The sequence below is a fragment of the Lipotes vexillifer genome, unplaced genomic scaffold (genome assembly GCF_000442215.2).
Source record: "Lipotes vexillifer unplaced genomic scaffold, Lipotes_vexillifer_v1.1 scaffold935, whole genome shotgun sequence".
Taxonomy (NCBI): Eukaryota; Metazoa; Chordata; class Mammalia; order Artiodactyla; family Lipotidae; genus Lipotes; species Lipotes vexillifer.
Genome location: NW_006777895.1, coordinates 2,242,934 through 2,266,379, shown reverse-complemented (window position 1 = coordinate 2,266,379; position 23,446 = coordinate 2,242,934). Strand labels below are relative to the sequence as shown.

General features: G+C 42.7%; 1 protein-coding gene across 1 annotated transcript in view; it reads right to left on the bottom strand.

Moving 5' to 3' along the window:
* The window catches only part of ARID1B (AT-rich interaction domain 1B), a 420,200-nt gene that overhangs the window by 55,511 nt on the left and 341,243 nt on the right, over nucleotides 1–23,446 (bottom strand). Inside the window, exons 8-10 of the mRNA XM_007451356.1 lie at nucleotides 17,809–17,988; nucleotides 3,783–4,110; nucleotides 2,562–2,716 (exon numbers count right to left, since the gene is read on the bottom strand). Of these exons, the coding sequence (XP_007451418.1) occupies nucleotides 2,562–2,716; nucleotides 3,783–4,110; nucleotides 17,809–17,988 (663 nt within the window). The remainder of the gene's footprint in view (nucleotides 1–2,561; nucleotides 2,717–3,782; nucleotides 4,111–17,808; nucleotides 17,989–23,446) is intronic.

Sequence of the window (23,446 nt, the reverse complement as noted above, 5' to 3'; positions counted from 1 at the left end):
AAAAAAAAAAAAAAAAAAAAGAACCTAAGCCCTGCCTCCTGCAGTGGGGCTCCATGGGGCCACCGCACTCTGAATTCAGGGCGAGTGTGGAAGCAGGTCCCTGTAGTGGCAGGAATGACAATAACACAGTCATGATAACAGTGCTACACAAGTCCTAGACGACACAACGACAACAGTGGGGGACATGACGCCGGAGTAGGTGACTTCATTACTTTTACGTAGATAAAAGTTTTTGTTTCCCTCTCAGGCACGAAGGAAAGAAGCCATGCCGAAGCCATGCAAAGACAGGATCTGGGGGACGGCATGCAGGTCTCCACCAAACTACCACAGCACTGCTGGTGAGAATGAAAAACGAAACAGAACAAAACAAACAAAAAACCCAAAACAAACAAAAATAAACAAAAGACAGCCCCCTCTGAGATGGATTTCCTTTTAGGTCTTTCACTCTCCTACTTTGGGTGTTCCTTTCGCAGCCAGATGGCATGTTCATTAACAGTTTAAAAAAATGCCCAGGACCCGCAGCAAGTCAGGGCATGTTGCTACCTACCCGTACTGGTCAGGCTGGTTCATCATGGGAGCCTGAGAGTTGCCATAGTTGGGGTGCTGGGAAGAAAACATGGGGCGTCCGCCAGCCCCAGACTGGCTGGGATAAGCAGGCGACCTAATGTATGGTGGCCTAAAGTAGAACAGAAGAACAACTTCTTTGGATTTGTTCTGTAGACAAGTAGGAATCCCCCTGTCCATTATGTTATTTCCACACATAGGTGTGGAGGTTACAGAATGTGGCATAAAATACTCTGTACCATGCAGCTACCTGGCAGTGGAGCTGGAGAACAATCCTTCAAAAAAAGGGTAGGGGACAGGGCAAAGGAGAGAGAAAAGTAAGATTCTCAGATCCAATCTCAGTTTTACAGTTCTGAAGCATAGCTTTGACTTTGGTAAAAGCCAAAAAATAAACAGTCTCCATTCGAACTCCTGGAGAGCTCTGATGGGTGGAATGTGAAGGTGAGGCTTTGGAGTGGTCTACCGATTAGAAATAGAAAATGAAAATGCATGGATGTATACTTATACAGTAACTTATATAAAATTATATATAAACTGATTCAGAAAGGGAGCACAGCAAGGCTTTTTAATCAAACAATTATGCCTTAATCTCTACAGTTATCTTCTTCCCAGATCACTACCCAAGGCTTCATGTCAAATGCAATCAAGTACTTTCTCCTTAAAAAGGAAATAACTTGTGCTTTTTGAGTTGTGACAATGGACAATTCATTTAAACCTAAATTAGAACTTCAACTGGACCAGCCAAACCAGTCCTCACGGACAGGTTTATTAAAACATTCTCTCTACAGCCTGCATAGGTTCAGTTCAGAGGTATAGCGCTGGGGTTCAGAAGATCCTAAGTAATTGTAACACGGAGGAGAGGGTGGGGGTGGGGGGGCGGGAGAGGGAGAGAGAATATGACTGACTTTCATTTTATTATGTGGAGCAAACAGTGAGACTGGAAGGGTCCCTAACATTCCCGAATAGCAACTTCAGAGGAAAAGCAACAAAGGGATACATTTAAACACACACACACACACACACACACACACACACACAGCTCTTATTTCCCTTTGACAAACTCAGAATCTTCTCTCTTTTCTTCTGAAGATACCGTATGTTCATACATATCTGTCAGTGTCCTTTGTTTTAAAACATCCCTTGACATATGTTAAACATAATTCAGACATTTTTACATGTGAGTCTTTTAAAACATATTCACTTTGCCTCCTAAATTTTTAATTCTGTTATCTTTATACAGGTCAAGTATTTACTTCAAGAATTAATTTTAAAATTCAGGATTAAAAACAAGTAAGTAGTTGAGGCTAGAGCCTTTGCTCTATCAACTTAAAGTTTCAGAAATATAATCCTTGTTTTATTAACCACCTTTTGGTTTGGACAGAGAGAGAGCTATGCCCAGAAAAATAAAATACAACAGAAGAACGTGAAGTAATAAATCTCACACATATACATTTAGACAAACACACACAATACTCATATGTACACATACAAAGTTTCTATTTTAATAAAGATTTTTATGGTGAGGTTAAAAAAAAAAGGGGGGGGGGAGAAGTTCTTTTTGAATGTTTTAGATTTTAGCCAGTTTTTAGGCTCTAGACTTTCCTGCCTAAACCTCACTGTGTTAAGTGGAACCACAAAGACAATCACCGTGCCACTGGCTCTAGGTTGCTTGGGGCAGTGACTATTCACAGCTGTTTCAAATAACCTCCCACAGCTGACTTGCCCACCAATGATTCCTTCTTCCATGTCTCATTCAACATGACCTATTATTTACTTCTCTGACCTTTATGGTACAGAATATATTTAACACAAAAGGAATGGCCAAGCCAAGGGACCCTCTGCTGCTCTCCACCCCCGTGTGAGCCGGGGATGATGCAGCTCTGGGCTCCGCATGTGTGCACACATCCACACACAGACCGCCCGCCCGACAGCATACCTGCTTTGTGCCGAGTTCGCAGCGGCCTGCATCACTGCGGCAGCTGCCTCCTGTGCCTTACGGTTCACGGTTGGCATTGGTGGCCCCATTCCTGGCCCTCCCTGCTGAGACATGCCAGGAGAACTAGGGGTCATGCTGCTCATATGTCCAGGAAAGGGTCTGTTCTGCATCCCAGCTGATGGCATTCGTCCCAGGGGCATAGCACCACACGGCTGGCTTGGCCCGGGAGAGGGAGAGAGAATATGACTGACTTTCATTTTATTATGTGGAGCAAACAGTGAGACTGGAAGGGTCCCTAACATTCCCGAATAGCAACTTCAGAGGAAAAGCAACAAAGGGATACATTTAAACACACACACACACACACACACACACACACACACAGCTCTTATTTCCCTTTGACAAACTCAGAATCTTCTCTCTTTTCTTCTGAAGATACCGTATGTTCATACATATCTGTCAGTGTCCTTTGTTTTAAAACATCCCTTGACATATGTTAAACATAATTCAGACATTTTTACATGTGAGTCTTTTAAAACATATTCACTTTGCCTCCTAAATTTTTAATTCTGTTATCTTTATACAGGTCAAGTATTTACTTCAAGAATTAATTTTAAAATTCAGGATTAAAAACAAGTAAGTAGTTGAGGCTAGAGCCTTTGCTCTATCAACTTAAAGTTTCAGAAATATAATCCTTGTTTTATTAACCACCTTTTGGTTTGGACAGAGAGAGAGCTATGCCCAGAAAAATAAAATACAACAGAAGAACGTGAAGTAATAAATCTCACACATATACATTTAGACAAACACACACAATACTCATATGTACACATACAAAGTTTCTATTTTAATAAAGATTTTTATGGTGAGGTTAAAAAAAAAAGGGGGGGGGGAGAAGTTCTTTTTGAATGTTTTAGATTTTAGCCAGTTTTTAGGCTCTAGACTTTCCTGCCTAAACCTCACTGTGTTAAGTGGAACCACAAAGACAATCACCGTGCCACTGGCTCTAGGTTGCTTGGGGCAGTGACTATTCACAGCTGTTTCAAATAACCTCCCACAGCTGACTTGCCCACCAATGATTCCTTCTTCCATGTCTCATTCAACATGACCTATTATTTACTTCTCTGACCTTTATGGTACAGAATATATTTAACACAAAAGGAATGGCCAAGCCAAGGGACCCTCTGCTGCTCTCCACCCCCGTGTGAGCCGGGGATGATGCAGCTCTGGGCTCCGCATGTGTGCACACATCCACACACAGACCGCCCGCCCGACAGCATACCTGCTTTGTGCCGAGTTCGCAGCGGCCTGCATCACTGCGGCAGCTGCCTCCTGTGCCTTACGGTTCACGGTTGGCATTGGTGGCCCCATTCCTGGCCCTCCCTGCTGAGACATGCCAGGAGAACTAGGGGTCATGCTGCTCATATGTCCAGGAAAGGGTCTGTTCTGCATCCCAGCTGATGGCATTCGTCCCAGGGGCATAGCACCACACGGCTGGCTTGGCCCTTGTCCATGCATCTGGCTGTTGGCATTGATGCCCATGCCGGGCCCTGGGCCGCTGTAGCTTGCACTGGGCACTCCACTATATGTTGGGGGTCTGGAGTAGTTACCTAAACAAAAATCAAACACAAATTAAAGCCTTTTACTTAATATTTGAACTTGTGAAAACATTCACTGGAAACACTTTGTGTCCAACAGTGTCATCAACACAGAACATTAGTCATTTTCCTCATTAACCCTTTCCCCTATTGGCGCTGATGAGGTTGGCAGTCAAAATACGCTCTCTCTGCACATTCCAAAGGCAAAGAGCCACACAGGACCACTGTAACACGGAGGGAGACCCAGGCTGATCACTGAAACCATCTGTGAATGGACACGGGATGCTAGTGCTGAGTGGTGCTTCGGCACATCCAGCACCTCGTACTGTTACCAAAATTTAACTGAAATAAGTATTTCGGCCCCCAGTCTGCAGGTGAACACCAATCTGAGACTGCACCTCTACATCACTACCACACTGGACAGTTATGATAAAGGGTTCAGAAGGTGTAAGAAAACATGCACATGTGGTCAAAATTACCCTTCAAAACCCCACAGGAGGTGTCGTGTGGAGATGCGACATTAATCCAGCACAGTCGGCTTTTCTCTGGTGTCTGGAAGACTTTTTTTGTTTGAGCACCAGATAAAGTGGCTGGTTTGCACTTGATGCCACGTCTTATGAAATAAGTTTCAAGCACTGGCACGGCACTCAGCCTAGCGAGATGGTGGCACTATGGGAAGCAGGCAGGGTCCCAGCCTGAGGTAAGCGTCCACAGTCTCACCTCCCATCTCTGCTCACATGGGGCACGTGCTCACGGAGTAGAATGGCCTGGACTAGTGCAGTAGTTTTGTTTTCTCTCTCCTTCCACACCTTTTCTTTTGATTGAGTGCACATAAACTACATTCAAGTAAATTGAAGGCATATATAATGCCACTTCAATAATAATAATTGCTGAACCATACTATGTGTGAGACATTGGGCTAAGTGCTTTGCATCAATGATTTCATTCTTTTCTCCAATAATTATATGAAATGTAGATACGACCATGACTCCACTTACAAATGAAGGAAGTCAACAGCTAGTAGGTTAGGATTCAAGCTCAAGCAAAATGATTATGGAACCCATGTAATTAACCAATAAAATATGCTGCCTCCCAATAAATGACTGTTGAAATGAAATATATGCAAAAGGATAAGTGTCTGTAGAATATGGATTAGTGTTTCCCCACCTGTCCTTTACTACTTTCTGGAAGAATCTCCTCATCTATATAACATAACTGTTCTAGGCACAGGGAATGTAAAGTTAAATACAATGCAATTCCTGTACTCAAGAAGCTCACGACCTAAGTGTGTATGTGTGTGTGTGTGTGTGTGTGTGTGTGTGTGTGTGTATAAGGTGGAGTAGCAGGGGTAAGATGAGAAAAAATACAAAAACAAAAAGATGACGTGCTGTGAAAAGCGTAAGAGAAAGAAGAGTAAGTCTGTGTCAGGTGGGAATGCGGGGCGTTGTCCATGGTCAGGCATTGAGTGAAAGGTTTTGAAAAACCGCCTTGGTTCGCAACCCAGGCGTCCGTGTGGGGCAGGCTTTGGGATCTGGGAGAACTGGGGCTGAGGGAAGACTCCCTATATATACTGACCATGTGACCTTAGCTAAGTCGTTTTAATCTTTCTTTGTTTCATTCTCTTCTCTGTAAAACAGAGATAAGCCTCTTCAATACTGTCTACTTGAAGAGTTGCTGTTACGATTAAATGACGCAACGTGAGTGCAAAAATGCTAGGGGGTTACTGTTGGCTGGTGATTAAGGCAGAAGAGGGCAGGGAGCGCCTATGGAAGAGGCCGTGGACGGCGGCACAGGCAGCGAAAGGGCAAACTCAGGAGCAAGTCACTGCTGAGCTTTGTGTGGCCGCGAGGAGGGGACAGAGGGAAGCGTCCCCCATATACCAGGCTTCCACGCTCGGGACCTATTCTGAAGGTGAGAAGGAGCTTCTCCAGATTTTCCAGCAGAAATTGGGTTGGATTAGTAACAACAATAAGAGCCAGCAATTGATATTTACCGTGTGCTAAGCTCAGTTTCGAGTTCTTTGCATTGCCTCCTTTAATGCTTACATCAAGCCTAAGAGGTCCCGGTCATTATCACCCTCACTTTAGGGAGGAGCCTGAGGTGTGGGATGTTGAGTGGCCTGTCCCAAGGTCACGTGGCTAAAATGCCTCAGAGCCACAGTCTGCACCCGGGCTGTCCACTAGCCACACCCCTGACTGGCCTCTCAAATACTTAAGGAAAACCACACTTACATCACATTATCATCACAGTCGTGAACGCAGGTTTTCTCAAGTGCAGACCACCTACAAATCTGCAAGAAGCCCAGACTATTCAGCACTGACTGGTATTTGCTCTGTTAGGTGCCTCACGTGAGCTCTCTTACGTGGCTGTCTATGAAGTGTATTACTCACTGGAGACGGTGTGAAGGTCACTGTTCACACAGACCACGGGCCGGGCACACTTTCTGTAAAGGGATGGAGACTAAATACTCTAGGCTTTGTGGGCTAGATGGTGTCTGTCAAAACTAAACTGCCGGGCTTCCCTGGTGGCGCAGTGGTTGAGAGTCCACCCACCGATGCAGGGGACACGGGTTCGTGCCCCGGTCCGGGAAGATCCCACATGCCGCGGAGCAGCTGGGCCCGTGAGCCATGGCCGCTGAGCCTGCGCGTCCGGAGCCTGTGCTCCACAACGGGAGAGGCCGCAGCGGTGAGAGGCCCACGTACTGCAAAAAACCAACCAAACAAACAAAAACTAAACTGCCACTGCAGCCCTGACATGGCTGGAAGCAACACACACACAAACGGGAGCCCCTGCGTTACAAACACGATGGCCGGCCAGAGTGGCCCTAATCTGCTGAGCCCTGCCACAGACCGGTCTTGGGACAAGCTTCTTAAGAAAATGCTCCAGCAACACAGAAAGTGACTTGTTACAGCCAGCAGCTACTTTCCCCTGAATATCCCTGGAAGCCAAAGAAAGGCTGGAGAGGAACAACCGAGCGAGGCACTGGCCGTCCGAGGAGGTGCAATGGATAGGAAAACAAAAGGGAACGGAAGGGAAGGAAGGGACAGGAGAGGTTCAACATACATCACCTCAGGTGCCTCCGAATTGCACTGTGAGTTAGTCTTTTATGCCAGCACCTCAAATTTAAACTGCCTTTGCATGAAGATACTCTGCCTTTGCACACGTAATCAAACTGATATTGTTTTCAAGTAAAAGGTGAACATTCACTGTTTATCAAAGTTCTTTATAAAAAGTTCTGAGGTTGCTCTGAATTTCCCGTCCCGCGGGACCACACAGAAGGTCCCCGTCTGTTTTCCCATCACACCGTCTCCGCGGAAAGGGCCCCTTATGCTCATCCTGGTTGGGAGGGACGCAGAACAATGGGCAGGATGCTGTGTCCTGCCTCTTCCCACGCCTTTGTCAGAGCACAGTCCTCGGAACTCTTCTCTGCAGCAGGTTGGAGACTCCCCCCGCCCCGCCCCACTGACCTCACAGCCCTTCACTTCCAGATTATCTGATAACGTCAGTGAGATCCAGCGGTGCCTTTCTGGCTCTTGCTTTTATTAAACAGAAACAAACTCATTTACACTTTGAACACAAATGATATCAATTCACATATTCTTGCTATTGCTCTGCAGCTAGTTTCCACCCCCCTCAATACCTGATAAGCGACTCATTTGGTAAGAAACTTTATTCAGTGAAAACATACGTACCCTTTGCTTTTGAAGGAAATGAAATGACACTTTAATCTTGTTTTACAAAACAAGCATTTACCTGGTTGTTGCAGACTATGCCCACAATGCAGTTTTATATGAGAGTAAGGTCCCTGATTTTGTGGAATTCTGCTTATAGTTGAAGCAGAATGCCGTGCATACTTGGAACAGAGAAATACTGTCACTCTGGGTTCCTGCACCTTGGGTTTAACTGGCAGTCAGGGGCTGTATTTTAATGAACACAAAGAAACAACTGAGATGTTCAGTAACCCTCTACTTGACTTCTAGCTTTTTCATTCATTTTATGTACTAAGAAGACAAGAGCTGGGTTTCAATCACTTTGCTCAATTCGGCAGCTGGTCTTCGTTGCACAGCAGGAAGCATTCTGTAATCGGGTGGAGTATGCGTCAGAGCACAACCACCATGCACACCCATACACACAGGCGTGCACTTGTCCTTAGAAAGGCCCATTGAGTGCTGGGCCCCCAGTCTTATTTTTCCTCAATCAGTTAGGCTGATTTCACGAACTGGCACTCAAAAGCACATGTCAAGGGAATATGTTCTAATTATAGAGGCCCTCTATTTGGTAGAAGAAATACAAAGTCCCCTTTTCTTCTCCTTGAAACTTTCAAGACTTTCCTCATTAAACTCACATGCCTGGATAAAAATGGTTTCTAAAGGCTTTAAATGGCTTAAGAGGCAGCAACAGATAAAGCATAGGCTCTAGAAACTGGGTTTGGATACTGGTCTGACACTTCCTAGGGGCATGACCTTGGACAAGTTACTTAACCTCTCAGAGCATCAGTTTTGCCAGGTAAAGTAACAATAATAACGGGGAATAGGTAGAAAGTGACTAGTTCAGTGCCAAGCATAGAACTACCTAAAAAATGATAGCTATCACCATGAGCATCAACTATAATACTATTATTATCAATAAGCATTAATATGATTTTTTTCTCCATCATCTTTTCAAAATGTGTGGAAGGAGTGAAAAATGATTCACACCCCCCCCCACTTCGCCTACTCGATAACATATCTTTCTCCCCAAAATAAACAAAAACCAAATATGTAAGCCAAGCAAAATATGAGAGGAAAAGCCAGGAATGAGAAGTGCAATCTTATTTCCATGTTTCTCTAATAGATTAGTAATTTGTTGGCACTAGCTTTGACAGAAAACAGATGGTTCCAGCATTAAGCACAATGAAGGCTGCAGATGCTGGGCCAGCCCACCTCAGCTGGACGGGTCTTGCAGCCAAGTACGAGAGCCCACAGTTTTCAAGTGGGTTCATCTTGGCACACCAGCTTTGGAAAATTGGTCACCAAATGAATTCAGATTTCAACCCACCAGGAGTTGTATTCAAGCACCAGACAGAGGAAGCAGGAGCTAGACTCTATTCAAGTCACCATCATTATTTTAGAGGATCACAAATAATTCTGTACCTGACTCTAAATTTTCAAATTTGCTAGTTATAATTAATATTCCAAGCTTACTGCTTTTATTGAATCATTAAATGCTTCCGTTTATTTTACTTCTCAGTTTCAACCATACAACAATTACTTATGAACAACTACTACACGCAAAGTCCTGTATTATTCCCCTTTGCTGTGGAGGGTAAAATGGTGCACAAATCATAGAACAGACAGCTGACCCTGAGTGGGAAAAAAATAAATGGATAATTAGCTATATACTATGATAAACATATTTGTGAATTAGGGCTAAATTTGGCCAGTAATCATCACTTCACATAGCCATCTACTGCATAATTTTAAGTCATATTTATTGAGGTAGAATTTATATGCATTAGCAACCATATATGCCCTATAACCACCAGCACAGTTAAGACATGGGATATTTCTATCATGACAAAAAGTTGCCATTTTGTGGTCAATCTCATCCCCACTACTGGCAACCGCTGATCTGATTTCTCTTCCTACAGTTTTGCTTTCCCCAGGATGTCATATAAATAGAGTCATAGTGTACTGTGTCTGGCTCCTTTCACTCAGCACCATGCTTTCCAAATTCATCCATGATGTTGTGCATTATCAGTAGTTTGTTCCCTTCTGTTGCTGAGTGGTATTCTATTCTGTGAACATTTGGGCTGTTTCCAGTTTCTGGCAATCACGAATAAAGCTGCTGACATTCGCACACAGGTCTCTGAGTGGATACATGTTTCATCTCTCTTGGTAAACTCTAGGGATGAGAGTGCTAGGTTGTATGATAAGTGCATTTTTGACTTTGTAAGAAACTCCACTACAATACATATGAGAGTTCTAATTGCCCTACTGTACATCCTGGATATTGCCAATTTTTAAAAAATATGAGCCATTCCAGTAGGTGTGTAGCGGATACTGTTGTGGCTTTACTTTTCATTCCTCTAATGACAAACGACTTTGAGAGTATTTTCCACGTACGTAAGATCCTTGCTGTGCAAAAACAAGTTACATTTAAAAAACCTCCTTCCCACGCTACCTTTCTCTCAGACTGATCTCACAGTGCTGCACTTCCAGCCACTGCTTTAGGAGAGAAGCTGACTGAGTAAAGAAGACCACAAATGCAGATTCAAAATGAAAGTGAACTTACCCCAAGTTGCATTAAATCCTACTATTTGTGGGAATAGCGATAATTTATCTTTTGAACTGATATATGACACCATATTTTTCCTAGGTCAACATGCATTTAAAAAAGTCTTCAAAATGTAAAAATAATAATAATATTACGTAAAGCTTGTAAGAGAGGAGAAAATACCCATTACCTTACAGTATGACTTCAGTAGTTTTGGTAGTTTTTTTGGTATTTTTCTTCCCACATATGTTACTTTTGGTAGTTGTTTCCCATATATGTTACAAAATTTAACTCCTTTAAAAATTTAATTATACAGTGATGCAAGCGCAATAGAGAAATTATAAAAGCACAGAGAAAAACAGACAACCATGATCCTTAGTGTCATCTCCCAAAGATAATTCTTAAGCATTGAGTAGTCAACCCAATACCCATCAAGCATCAATGCAGGGTTGAGAACACACACCAGTGTCTCTGGGACACTCTCTGTCTTCATCCATTTAGGAAACAGTTCTTAAGAGCCTCTACCATGCCAGCTCTGTGCTAACGGATGGGGATGCAGCAATGAGCAAAAGCAAAGAGCTTACACTCTGGTGGCAGGAGCCGGGCTAACAAACACATCTAGAGCATGTCGTGTGGTGTCAAGCGCTCTGAAGGAGAACAAAGCAGGGAGAACTTACACAGAGTGGAGAGGGCAGGTCCCTGAGCCAGTGACAGAGGAGAGCCACGCGGGGAAGGGAGCTGTGTGCGTGCTGGCTGCCTCTGTGTAGAAGCGGATCTTTGGAGAAACCACCGCCGCCAAGGCTGACGTCACACACAGGCTTGGGGGACATATGGTAAGTCCGATGCTAGTATCTAACTTCAAAGCAGTGAGTCTTGAGAGCATAGGCCCTCAAGGAGCAGGGGCATAAATGTCTGCATGTGTGTGGCCTTCAGAAAGGCCACACACACGCAGACATTTCACACACAATGCTCAGTTTCCCCTTCTGCAAAAAGGGTGTGATACGAGATTCTCTACCTCCTGTGATTGCGGTGAGGAAAAAAAATATTAACAGTAACTATTGTTGGACACTGACAGTGGTTAGAATCTGTCAAGGAATAGACAGAAACTGTTCCAATATTAATGTAAGATAACTTTTCAATCAGTGAAATTCTTTTTATTATATATTGCATCATATGCCTAATTTTACTTTCAAGATGCACAGATATTAAATTTATTTCTCAAAGTATAAGAAAAAGTAAGTACTCACCTAAAAAATGTAAAATTGTATTATCTTAATTCAATAGCCAAATTTGGCATAAAACAATAAAATCCCTACGGTAAGGAACGAAGGATTCTCACTGTCGTCACAGGTGCCTGAGCACCTGCGTCCTCCCTAGGCTCAGAGCCGCTGTGCGCTGTGCACACCCACAGACTGCGTGGGAACGGCGCCCCCTGGAGGGAGAGCTCTGATCTGCTTCACCTGGCGGCAGGTGCAGGAAGCCTTCTGAAAGGACGCGTGGTACCAACTCTTAAAGATTTGAAAACCGGTCATTTCTTTTCAAACAAACATTTGAAAAAAATGGCAGAGCTGTGAGCCTCAGGAAAAGGCACCTTGCTAAGATGTAAAGTAAAGCTGCACATCCACATCCCGTGTTTCTACACTGCCATCCACAACTGTCATGATCCAGGCCTGCGGTACAAATCCACCGGATGACCACGCCCCGCGAGGTGCTTAGTCATTCAGTGAGGGGAGGGGATGCTGGCACTCTGTGTGCTGTTGATTTCAATAAGCAACGTAAAATAATTAGCTTCACACTAGTCAAAATCAGTGTTGCTTTATGTTTTTTCTTTTTCTTTCTTAAAGTTGATTGGTACTTTGTTTTCCTTACTTCTTCCCTAATTCCCAGGTTTTGATAAAATCACGATGATTATCAGTCTGCTAGGGAAAATTCATGCTTAAACCTTTTAACTTGAAGGCTAAATTTGAGCATCAAAAGAACATGGCATTAACCACCTTTTGCTGTAAAATGATCTACTACAATCTGTTTTTGCTACTGTGGACAAGATAAAGATTGAGAATTTTTTAACAAAGCCGTATAGAATGTGGAATTAATACTTTTGCCTAGCAATGTCCATTTAACCATAAAATAAAGGTAACAGGAAGCAGTGAATATATCAAGTATATTACAAACTGTTTTAAGAAAAAAAAAAATGAGTGAAACCGAAGGGGGAGTGATCTGCACAGAAACCAGCCTTTGGAAAAAGCCAAAGAACAAGATCTCCAATTTGCAGCACTGCCTGGGGAGAAAACATGAATCCATGTGGCAGACACATCTCACTTCTGTAGAAGAGAGGCTGAATCTAGTTTAATTTGAGAGCAAGAGCAGAGACTGAAATCTTGGGTCATGGTGACACCAAGGTTGTCATGGGCCTGTAAGGCACTCTTCAAGTAGCCAGTGGGCTGCCAACTGGTAACATTTATATGCTGTTCCTCTGAACTGGAACAGCTGTAAGATTATTAATGTGCAATTCACCATTTTGGAACTGCATTCATTTCAACTAGGTATCATTTGAAGTTTGCCTTTGCTGAATCTGTGAGAAACATTTTAATGAATGAAGGAGAAGGCAGAGTTCCGATGGCATCTTATTTATTTTAGAGAAAAACACGTTAAACCCTTCTGAAAAGCCTCTTTGACCAAGTAATTTAGGAATAAAACGTTCTTCAGACTCACCTACTTAGAAGTTCCCTGCTTCCTAAGACACACTATACAAATTAAGGCATAAAACCAAGGCTGAGTCAGTGTACAACGTGTGTAGCTGTAAGGTGTGGCCCAGACACTAACATACAAGGGAGTGATAAGTGGAGGGGAATCTAGGCTCAGAATCCCTGTGAGTTGCCCAAGGTAATACTCCTAATTCCTTGCAAAACTAAGGCTAGACCCTCACTTTTTGCAATTAGTGACAAACATGCCAAAAATACTTGTGGACAGTCTGTGACAGACACTGTTCTAGAGAACACACAAACGAGACAGTGTCTGTCCTTAGGAGATAGAAAGGCTGTGAAGATGAAATGGATTTCCGCTCCCTTTTTCCCATACAAATGCATTTATTAATAATTAACATGTCAATTACATAATTGCTTTCTATTTATTAGAGCAAGTCTCTATGGTCCTTTCTACTGCAAACAGTTTGTAAGGGTAGTTATTTTACATGTGCCTGCTTGAAGGTAGAAATGTACTATTTCATCAAGTATACTGCAATTAAACATTTTTACACATTTAGATTGGCTTCATCCCTTTAGGGTATTTTGATATTTGTCCAAAACTGACTGGGTGTTTCCTGTTACCGGCGCTCAAGGTCGCCTTTTGTATGGGAGGGGGCGTCACGGCCTCGATGATGACCTAGCAGCTGTTGGGAGACCGTCGAGGAGCCAACGCACTTCGGGGCGAGGAAAGCCGCCGCTCTTCGGCGCATCCTTTCCGGAGGTGCTTTGGGGCCTCGGGGATTCCGTGGGTGCCGAGAGGGCCGGCCCGGTGGCCGAGCCGCGGGTAGAAAATGCCAGCGGCGGCGCCTTTGTCACCCAGCCCGGCGGAGGAGCTCAAAATGGCAGCGTCGAGAAAATGCGGCGCAGAGAGAAACGCGAGCCAAAGGGGGAAGCCCCGTTAGTACGTTTAATAATTCAGATTTTACAGTATCATATACACTTCTAAAAATTTCTTCTTAATAGTTATGTTTTTCCTTAATCTCTAGTATTTCTGATGTATTTCTACGCCTGCATTCCCCAAATGTTCCTTGCTCCTTGAAGGCTAGTGGTTTGCCTTTTGCTTCCTTCTCTCCCCGCTCACTGAAGCAACGGCCGGGAAGGAGTACATCTCAGGCCTGGGAAGCGACGCACCAGTCGCTCTGTGAGTGGCCTCTGAAGTCTCCCTCCGTGTGAACCCTGGCTCTGCCCTTACTAGCTGTGGGACTGTGCGTAAATTACTTAACCTGCTCCTTCGCAAAATGGGATAACGTCACGGGCTTCCTGTTAATTAATAAAAATGGGAAAGTATGCCTGAATTTGAATCCTGGCGTCCCACTGTGTGCCCGGGGCAAAGGTGTGTATGTGGTGCACGCCTCAGTCTCTTGCTCTGTCAAGTGGAGTAATAACAGTACCTATAACACAGCATGTTGTGAGGATTAAATGAGTTAATATATGAAAAACACCGAGAGCAGGACCCAGTAGTGTTTAATCAACGTTGCTGGTTGTTACTAATAATTTTGAAGAAGCTGCTCCTGACAGCAAAAAGGTTACAGCAAAAAGAGACTGTAAAATATTTTCCCCTGAGATCTCTTAAAAACGAAACCAGCCCAGAAGAAAGCCATCTAGTTAGTAACAGACATAGAAGATGTGGACTGATGACCCTGTGGGTCGCTGCACAAGCCATTCTTTCCAGACATCAAAACGTGTAACGCGAAGATGTAAGCTGAATATTTTACTAATAATTTGAGTAGTTAATTAAGAGAAAGAAAAAAAAATACTTCATTCGGGTCTCTGTTTAAAAGGATCAGCCAAGAGAAATGTAAAGGTAAGAACATTTACTGAATTGAGTGATGCGGGTCACAAGCGTAATTTCCTGTCATTCAGTGTTTGCCGAGGAGAGGATAATACAAGGAGGAAAGCAAACAATTCTGATTTGCACACAGAGCGCTGGGACACTGACTGGCAGCCCACAGCACTGGGAGCCAGTCAAAGAACCCAGGAGGGGACACGCCTCAAGGTGGAAGGTGCTAGAGATGCCTCTTGGAAGGAGAACATTGCCAAGAGCACAAATGTGCAGGCACTTTTTTTCAAAGTTAGAAAGTGCTGTGTATGGAAATTATCAACCTTATTTTAAATTATCTCTAATGTCAACCTAAACTCAGCATTTATGCCTTAAAAAAAAAAACCCAAACAAAAACCTTCTTGTCTACGTAACCAAAATGTTACGCAGTGGATCCAGTGGGCCGCGTTAACATAACAGGCCCTGGAGCTGAAGCAAAATTTAGACTCCGAATATTAGAATTAGAAGCAACTTCCAAGGTAACACAATCTAATTTTCCCATTTTCTATAGGAAAAGTAAATCCCAGAGAGTAAGCAACTTTCCAAGGGCACACAAGTTGGGGTGAGAACCCTCACAGGTGCACTGTTCCTAAATCAAGAATCTTGGGACTTCCCTGGTGGTCCTCTGGTTAAGAATCCACCTCCCTAAAGCAGGGGCGGTGGGTTCGATCCCTGGTTGGGGAACTAAGATCCCACGTGCCGCGGGGCAACTAAGCCAGCACGCTGCAACTACTGAGCCCGTGCTCTAGAGCCCACACGCCACAACTAGAGAGAAGCCTGCGCGGTGCAACGAAGAGCCCGCGCGTGCCACAGCGCAGATCCTGTGTGCTGCAACTAAGACCCAATGCAGCCAAATAAATTTTAAAAAAAAGAATCTTAACATTCAACGATTCCAAAAAACTGAGGGTTTTTTTTCAGAAAATAAATCCATTCTATAGAAATTACCTTTTGTGTTATTACCTAACTCCTAAAGCATAAGTGCTTTCACAGCCGTTCACAAAAGACTCATCAGATAGTCCAAGGCTCCACTTTCCCTTATTTGAGAGCAGCAGAGGACGAGCCTTCAAGAGTGAATTATTTAAGAGTAGAGAAACCAGTTTTGAAGATTACAGGAAGCCCTGGTGAGTGGTAGTGGTTAAATCCCAGGCCTCCAGCCACCCCTAATTCTGAGAATAAGGTCCTGACCTCCAGGATTCTCCAGTTACATTCTGAACAAAAGTCCATATTTTCTGTGCATATCAGAACTTATAAACTGCCTTTCCAACTTTCACTAAAGTTTTCTTCCTTTCCTGATAGCCAAAGCCCCCCAGTTTTGAAGATACCCACTGAGTGGGTGCAGCGGGCAAGTAGGCACTTTCACAGCTGAGTGACACGTCCTGCCTTAGCTCAGCAACAAACTGCCACATGTCACAACTACCTGGGGCTGATGGGGAACTGGGAAGACACTGTCAACTGGGACCTTAAATTCCTAGAGCTTACTGGAATTCACAACACAGAACTCCATTTATGACATGGTGTGAAGAGAATCAAGCAAAACCCATGTCTATATCCACTCTGACTACGTGCACATGGACAGAGGCAGGAAGGGGCCATGGAAAAATTTTGTTTCGGGTGTTTTAATATCGTTTTCCCAACAACAGAAATAGCTGGAATGTAAAATGACAGAGCAGCATAAGGCAAGGCGATGGTGCTCCTTGATAGTATTGAAGGTGCTTAAAATCCTTCCGAAAGAGATCTTCAGAAAACAAAAGACAATTTTCAAACCGTGAAGTAAGGAAAGCTTTTCTGAGAAACACCTGGTAAAAAGCCGAGAAGGTGCCTGGCCTCCTCAAAGAATCGTCCGGCCTGGCAGGCACTTATTTGATGGCCGGAGAAGCTCAAGGGTCCTCAACACAGCACGTTTTCCAGACGGACAGAAAAGCTCTCAGAAATATTAAGGCTTTATTAAGTCAGGGGATCCGACTTTGCTGTGGAGGTAGTGAACATTTTACTACAGTTTCCTACTGGGCATTGTCTTCACTCAGAATATTCTGGTATTTTCAGAAATGAGGAAGCTCTGGGAATTGTGCCAGATTAGCTCATTCTCTCTAAATTATCCATTAATGTCTAATTTAAAGAAACAAAATATAAAGAAGGTGCTAATTTCAAATGCCTTACTGCCAAAAGTGACTTAGAAAAAAAAAAAATATATATATATATATATCAGGTTAAAAACCCTGATAAAAGGATTCTGCATGTGTAAGACAAAACTGACGTCAATGTCCAGGAAGCCAGAATGAAAATGGTGTATTGGGGGCAAGTTCCACTTATTTTTCTACTCTTTCCTTTTTGAAAGACATGTCCATTTCAGGCTTTGTCCTGCCTTCTAAGAGTAAAACTGGTAATGACTGTGAAAATCAGAACTATTATTTACCTGATAGAGCACTTTGGAGACAGATTAGATGAAGAGAGATGAGAGATTTCATCTGGAGACACATGAAATCCTTCTGAGTAGTGAGAATATTGTCACAAACATAATTACAGAGAGGGAGGGGACAAAGTTAGAATACAACATAATGAAACCTAGGTTTTAAATCAGAAACTTTTTGAGGACAAGCATTTAGAGCTACGTTGCAGAAACAGGCTTTACTCCTTCATTATTAACAGCACACGCATGAAGGGCACTTACCGCAGTGGCTGATGCATGAATGCTTAATGACTAGTTGCTATGATTATTCTTCCCATCACTACGGGCAACTGAAGGACTGTGGGTTTGCATTAACTTCACAAATCTGTCAGGTAACAAATAACTGGATCTTTAAAGATGTTTATAATGTTAAGGTCTTGAAGGACTAACATATTAACAAAATTTCTACAACCTACTGCAGTGCATTTTGGAGAAACTTTTTTTACCTTGTGGTCCATACTGGCTCATCTGTGGACCGTAAGTCCCACTTGAGTTACTCTGCTGAAAGCTACTGATCCCAGGATGCATCTGGCCTCCAGGAGAAGGATGAGGCGACATGGATGGTCCTGTCTGTTGGGGTCCATATTGAGACATCTGAGGGTTTCTTTGTGTGGCTGCCATAAAACCTAAGTGAGAAGTAAATGGAAATATATAAATGCAGGCGACAAGAGTGAACATGGAATTGTGTCCAAGGTAGATGGGGGAAGACTGGTGCTGTGGGATTCCCCTAAAGAACATCTAAAGACACCTCAAACCCAGTGTGGAGGGTGTGAGAGGGCCCAGGGGGCTACCCTAGTCCTCACTCTGAGCTCTCACGAGAGTTCCTGGGAACCCAATGGACTGTGGACACGAACTAGGGAAGAGGAGAGGGTGAACAGGCCAATAACCTTGACCTCTCCTAACCTCCATTCCTACCTGGAGGGACATGTGCACGGCCCTCAGAGCCCCGATCTCTGGGCCACGTGTTCCCGTTCACTCAAACATCCCACCCGTCTCTCAAGCCCAGGCCAGCACCCAGCTCTCCCCTGCACATAACTGTTTTTCTCCCCTCTGATCTCCTGGGGCCATAATTGTTCACCATGACTCCTATAGTCCTGCCGACTTACCACCTGATTCATACTACCCCTCGGGGGGGAACTGCACACAAGTGGAGGGTCTGAAGTGTCCTCTGCTTTCCAAACAGACCCTGACTTCCTTCCAGTGTGCCACCCACTATTCCTTCCTCCTGCCCCGATGTCCTACGGTGTGATGGATCCACTGGCACGTCTGTTGCCTCTACTTCTGAAATGTATCTTGGGTCATTCCTCCATTTCCTCATCTACAAAAGCCAAGCCACCCAGCTACCATCTTCTCTCCCATGACCAGACATGGTCATGGTCTGGCTCACCCCTCTCAGCCCTGCCCCCTGTTTTTGTGCCTTTTGGTTCACTTTCACAAAGCCGCCAGAATGATTTTTCAGGAATAAAAAAGGAAATCAGAGCGTATCTCCTCTGTATAACCATCCTGCCACCAGGCTTCTCATTAGACCCGGAACAAAATGCCAGCATCTGACTACGGTCTGTGGGCTCTTTTGTGGTCTGGGGTTGCCTTTCTCACTTTAACCCCACTTCCTACAGTTTTCTCTCCTTCTCACTACCCTGAAGTCCACTGGCCTTCTCATGCTTCCTAGAAGATAATGTCAAGCTCCTTCCCTTGATAGAGCCTACTCTCTCCCGTTGCCTCTTCCGAGAGCGTCCTACTGCCGGTTCCTTCCTGTCCTCCAGGTCCACCTTCCCTGACTGCCCTGGCGGCGCCACCCTTTCTCCTCACGTGCTTTTCATAACATGTAATCATCTTACTTTATTTCTGATTCACTTAAGCTCTCTCTTCCCCACTAAAACATAAGCCCCATGAAGGCAAGGATCACGTATGTGCTCTCTGCTGCATTCTCAGTGCCCAGCAGGGCGTCTGGCACGTAGTAGGTATCAAAAACTATGTGCTGAAAGAATGAGTATTAAATTCCTCCCGTACTCAGAGTGCTGAGCACAGCACAGTAGGTGCTTAGCAGGTAGTTGGACAAATGGATAAAGAAAATACACCTTTCAGTTGTGCAGGACTTTTTATAAAGTCAAGGTACATCGCCATCATCAGTAGTTCAGCCAAACGTAAGCAAGTACATAGAATGAACTGTGAATACGCATTTAGACAAAGAATACCCCAAATCAAGACAGGTATCTAAGAAAAAGATAAAACATCAAACCAGAAAACTAACAAAGGGCAGTTTGAAAAAAAACCTCCCAGAACCCAGGAGTTAGAGTTGCTGAGAGTTCACAGGTGTCAGCTGAAGGCTTTAGTACAGGGTGAGTGCAGAGAGGGGGCAGGTTTCCACCTACTCCAGAGAACTGAGAGCAGTGGCTTGAGAAAGAGAGTCTCCTGAGGCAGCCAGAGGGGAAGATGATGCCTGCATCCAAGGTCAGCTTAAATTTAGGGGGTTAAACAGAGCAGGGCATTTACAAAGGCCATGGTTTACATTTCACTAAGAAAAAGAAGAGATCTTCTAACACTGCTTCTGTCTAAAGAGACAGACATAAAATACAAGTAAGTAGAGCTCTTCCTTATTATCCTATTTCATTTATTTATAAAGATAAAGTCATGTGAAATTGGGCTCAATTGGCGGCTCCCAGATATAAATCATCATAGAAAATGTTTGCTTTTTCAAATCTGAAAACAAACAGAAATCAGAGTGCTAAAATTACTATAAATGATTGCATCTTAAGATGCAACATGAAATATTTATCTAAGCCTGACTATAAAATTCTCAAGAGTTTCATATAGAGTCCTGTTTAATAAAAAAAAGTGTTTAAATTCCATACAGATTTTATACGTTTTTCTTCCTTTCTTTCTTTCGAGAATGGCTGCTTTCTTCTTCATTAGTTAAGGAAAATAATACATGTCCGTTTTTCAGCATTAAATTTCACTTCAACCAAGAAAGTGTCCACGCTGAAGGATTCAGAGCTGCTGGTAACACAGTACATCCTTAAGTTATTGCTGCCTCTTGAACACTTACTATAAGCTTAAGGTTTGTTCAAATGACTTCTAAGAATTCTTATCTGGGCAAGTTATTTATTTCTGACTCTTTATTCAATCCTTAAAAATAGGTATATATATGCCATGATCCACTTGAACTGTCTCACTCATCACTGGAATTTTGCAGAAAATCAAGTTTGTCAAAAGGCTCCAAAAGAGGTAGAATGTTAAAGCTAATCCAAATGGAATGTGTAGCAACATCAAATTCCAACAACAAGGTTCTGTGGAGTATGGAATCCACCTCCTTCCATAGAAATTAAAATTGGAAAGCTATTTTTTTCTCTGTATGCTTTTGCAATGGCACCACTTACAAGAGGTTTCTGAAACCTTGTTTTATATTTTTGGTGAGACTCATCCCTTTCATGTATTCCCCAAGACAATGAAAGGAGGTGACATAATTTCACTGACTCTTTTCTGAACTACAAGCATCGAAAGGCAGTCAACTGGGAATAGAAAGCCTACATTGTAGCTTTGTTTGTGTCGCTAGCTCAGAATCTGGTAGAGTAGACAGATATGTAAATAAATATACTGCACTGTGTGAATTGATCAAAACTAGCTCTGTGACCTTAGGTGAATCATAATTTATCTGAGGCTCAGTTTCCTCACCTTAAAACGCAGATGAGGTTGCTGCAAGAACAACTGAGACAGCACATGAAGATGTTCTATAATCTGAAATGTATACACAAAAGGAAGACAGTATGATGATAACTTTCTGGTTTATAAACTGCCACGAGTATCTTTTAACTCCTGAACACCCCACGTATTCAGGTGTAGTTTCCAACTAGCATGAACAAGCTGGTTTTTATTTCTACATTTGTTTTTTTATTTAAATATGTGGGATCCACAGTACTCCAGTACTTGTGTAACTGTCTACAAATTCCAAAAGCTTAAAAAAAATATACCCCATCTCCTACCACTGAGTTCCCCTGGTCAAAGACAAATGGTTTTTTAATGTATCCTTTCAGGGATATTTTATAATTGGATTGTGTTAGATTGTGTATTCCTTTTATCATGAGTAAGGCTGAACATTTTGTTTTACAGCAGTTTTGACTCCTTTTCTACAACTATTTATATCATTTGCCCATTTTTCTGTTGGTCCCTCTATGTCTTGACTAGGGAGCATTTCATCTTGCAGACTCAGCTGTTATTACCAAATAGCTGTACAGTTCACCAAAACTCTTGCACCTGCAATCCTATGAAAATCTGGTCCTTCAGTGTGATTAACACTGGCAAAGGCCATACACAGTCTTAGCAGGAAAGCAATATGATCTGACTTGCATTCTCAAAAGCTAATTCTGCCATAATATGCAGCAAGAAGAAAGGACTGAAGGAGAGTAAGGCTAAAGGTTAGGAGACCAGTTAGGAGGTAGGTAAAGTGATACATAATATATAATCACAATGAAATGCCAGCAATAATCCTACTAAAAAGGCTTCCATTATGGATATAACCATATTTTTAAGAGGTTACTGAATATCATCATAATCTAAACAAACTAATGAAAAATTAGAAGACAGAAGTTAATGAAAAAAGAAGTATTTCTACTTTTCATCCTAAAGATAGAGACCTGCATGTGCATTATTTGTTTCCTCATCTATATAATACGGACAATTGTATCTACCTCATAGGGTTGCTGCGGGGATTAAATGAGATGATACATGTAAAAAAATTTATAGTAGTGCCTGGTACACAGTGAACTTTCAATAATCACTAGCTATTACTATCATTATCTATTCAAAAAAGGAAAGCAAGAGAGGCAGCATGCTGTGACAGCAAGGGAACTGACTAGGATGTCAGTCGTGGGCCTTCCACATTTGCTGTGCAGAATGCAGCAATTAACCTAGCCTCTTGGCCCTCAGTTTCCTCACCTGTTAAATGGTGAGAGGGAAGACATACGCTATTTGTAGCGGCACTTCTATCCCTAGTTCTCTATGATTCTGGCTTAAACTTTGTGTGAAAAATCTAATTCAGGTCTAAAATTCGCATGTATATTTATTTGGGGGATATTCTTCATTTTGCTTTATTTTAACCTTAATTTTGAATGAAATAAATGCTAAAATGTTTCCAAATATCAAATTTCAAACAATAATTTTCTATTTATGGTGACATATTTTGATTGTATTTTGCTTCCTTTAGAAAGTTATTATAAAATGGCAGCTTGTAACACAGTTTATGAACAGAAAAACTGACAGCTGAGAGAATGAAGCTGTTGTTTTTTTTTTAAAGTTGTGAAATTTTTCTAGTTATAAACCATCGGAGTTTAGAAAACCTAACTATCTAGTAAGGAAAATTTAGAAAATATAAAGTGAATTTCCCATAAATTATAAAAGTATGTTGAATTTCTAGATGTATTATGGAATTATATGCCCTAGGTAAATAATCTAACATGGAAAATTCAAACTTTGGAAAAAAGTACTAATTTAGATAATTATTATTTACATTATATAAAAGAACTTACTGTAAAAAAATCTTAGAAACTATATGGAAATGATCTGTACACTTCATCCATAAGATAAATGCATAGAAGGCTTATGTAAATGGATTTACTATTTTTGAGTCCTTCATTACATGTGTATGCAATCACGAACACTTGTACAACCAAACTCCAGATGAAGAGGTGCAAGCTCTATTCTGAGAGAGAAGGTAATGTACTAATAGGACACACGCATACACACACACACACACACACACACACACACACACACACACACACCATCTGTTTGAAATCACATGTGGGTTAGAGGCTGCCTCCACCATCCACTGTGTGGACTCACGGGTTCTCTTGTATGAAATAGTGAATGCACTTCCTGTCCTAGCTTCCAAAATCATTCTGAGAGTCAAATAAGAAAAACGTATGTGACTGTGCTTTTCTAAACTGAAAAACACCATGAAAATGCTATACAAAGGCATTACTATTGCCTTTTTTTTTTTTTTTTTTCTTTCGTTTTGCGGCCCTCTCTCTTTCGCGGCCTCTCCCTTTTGCGGAGCACAGGCTCCGGACTCGCAGGCCCAGCGGCCAC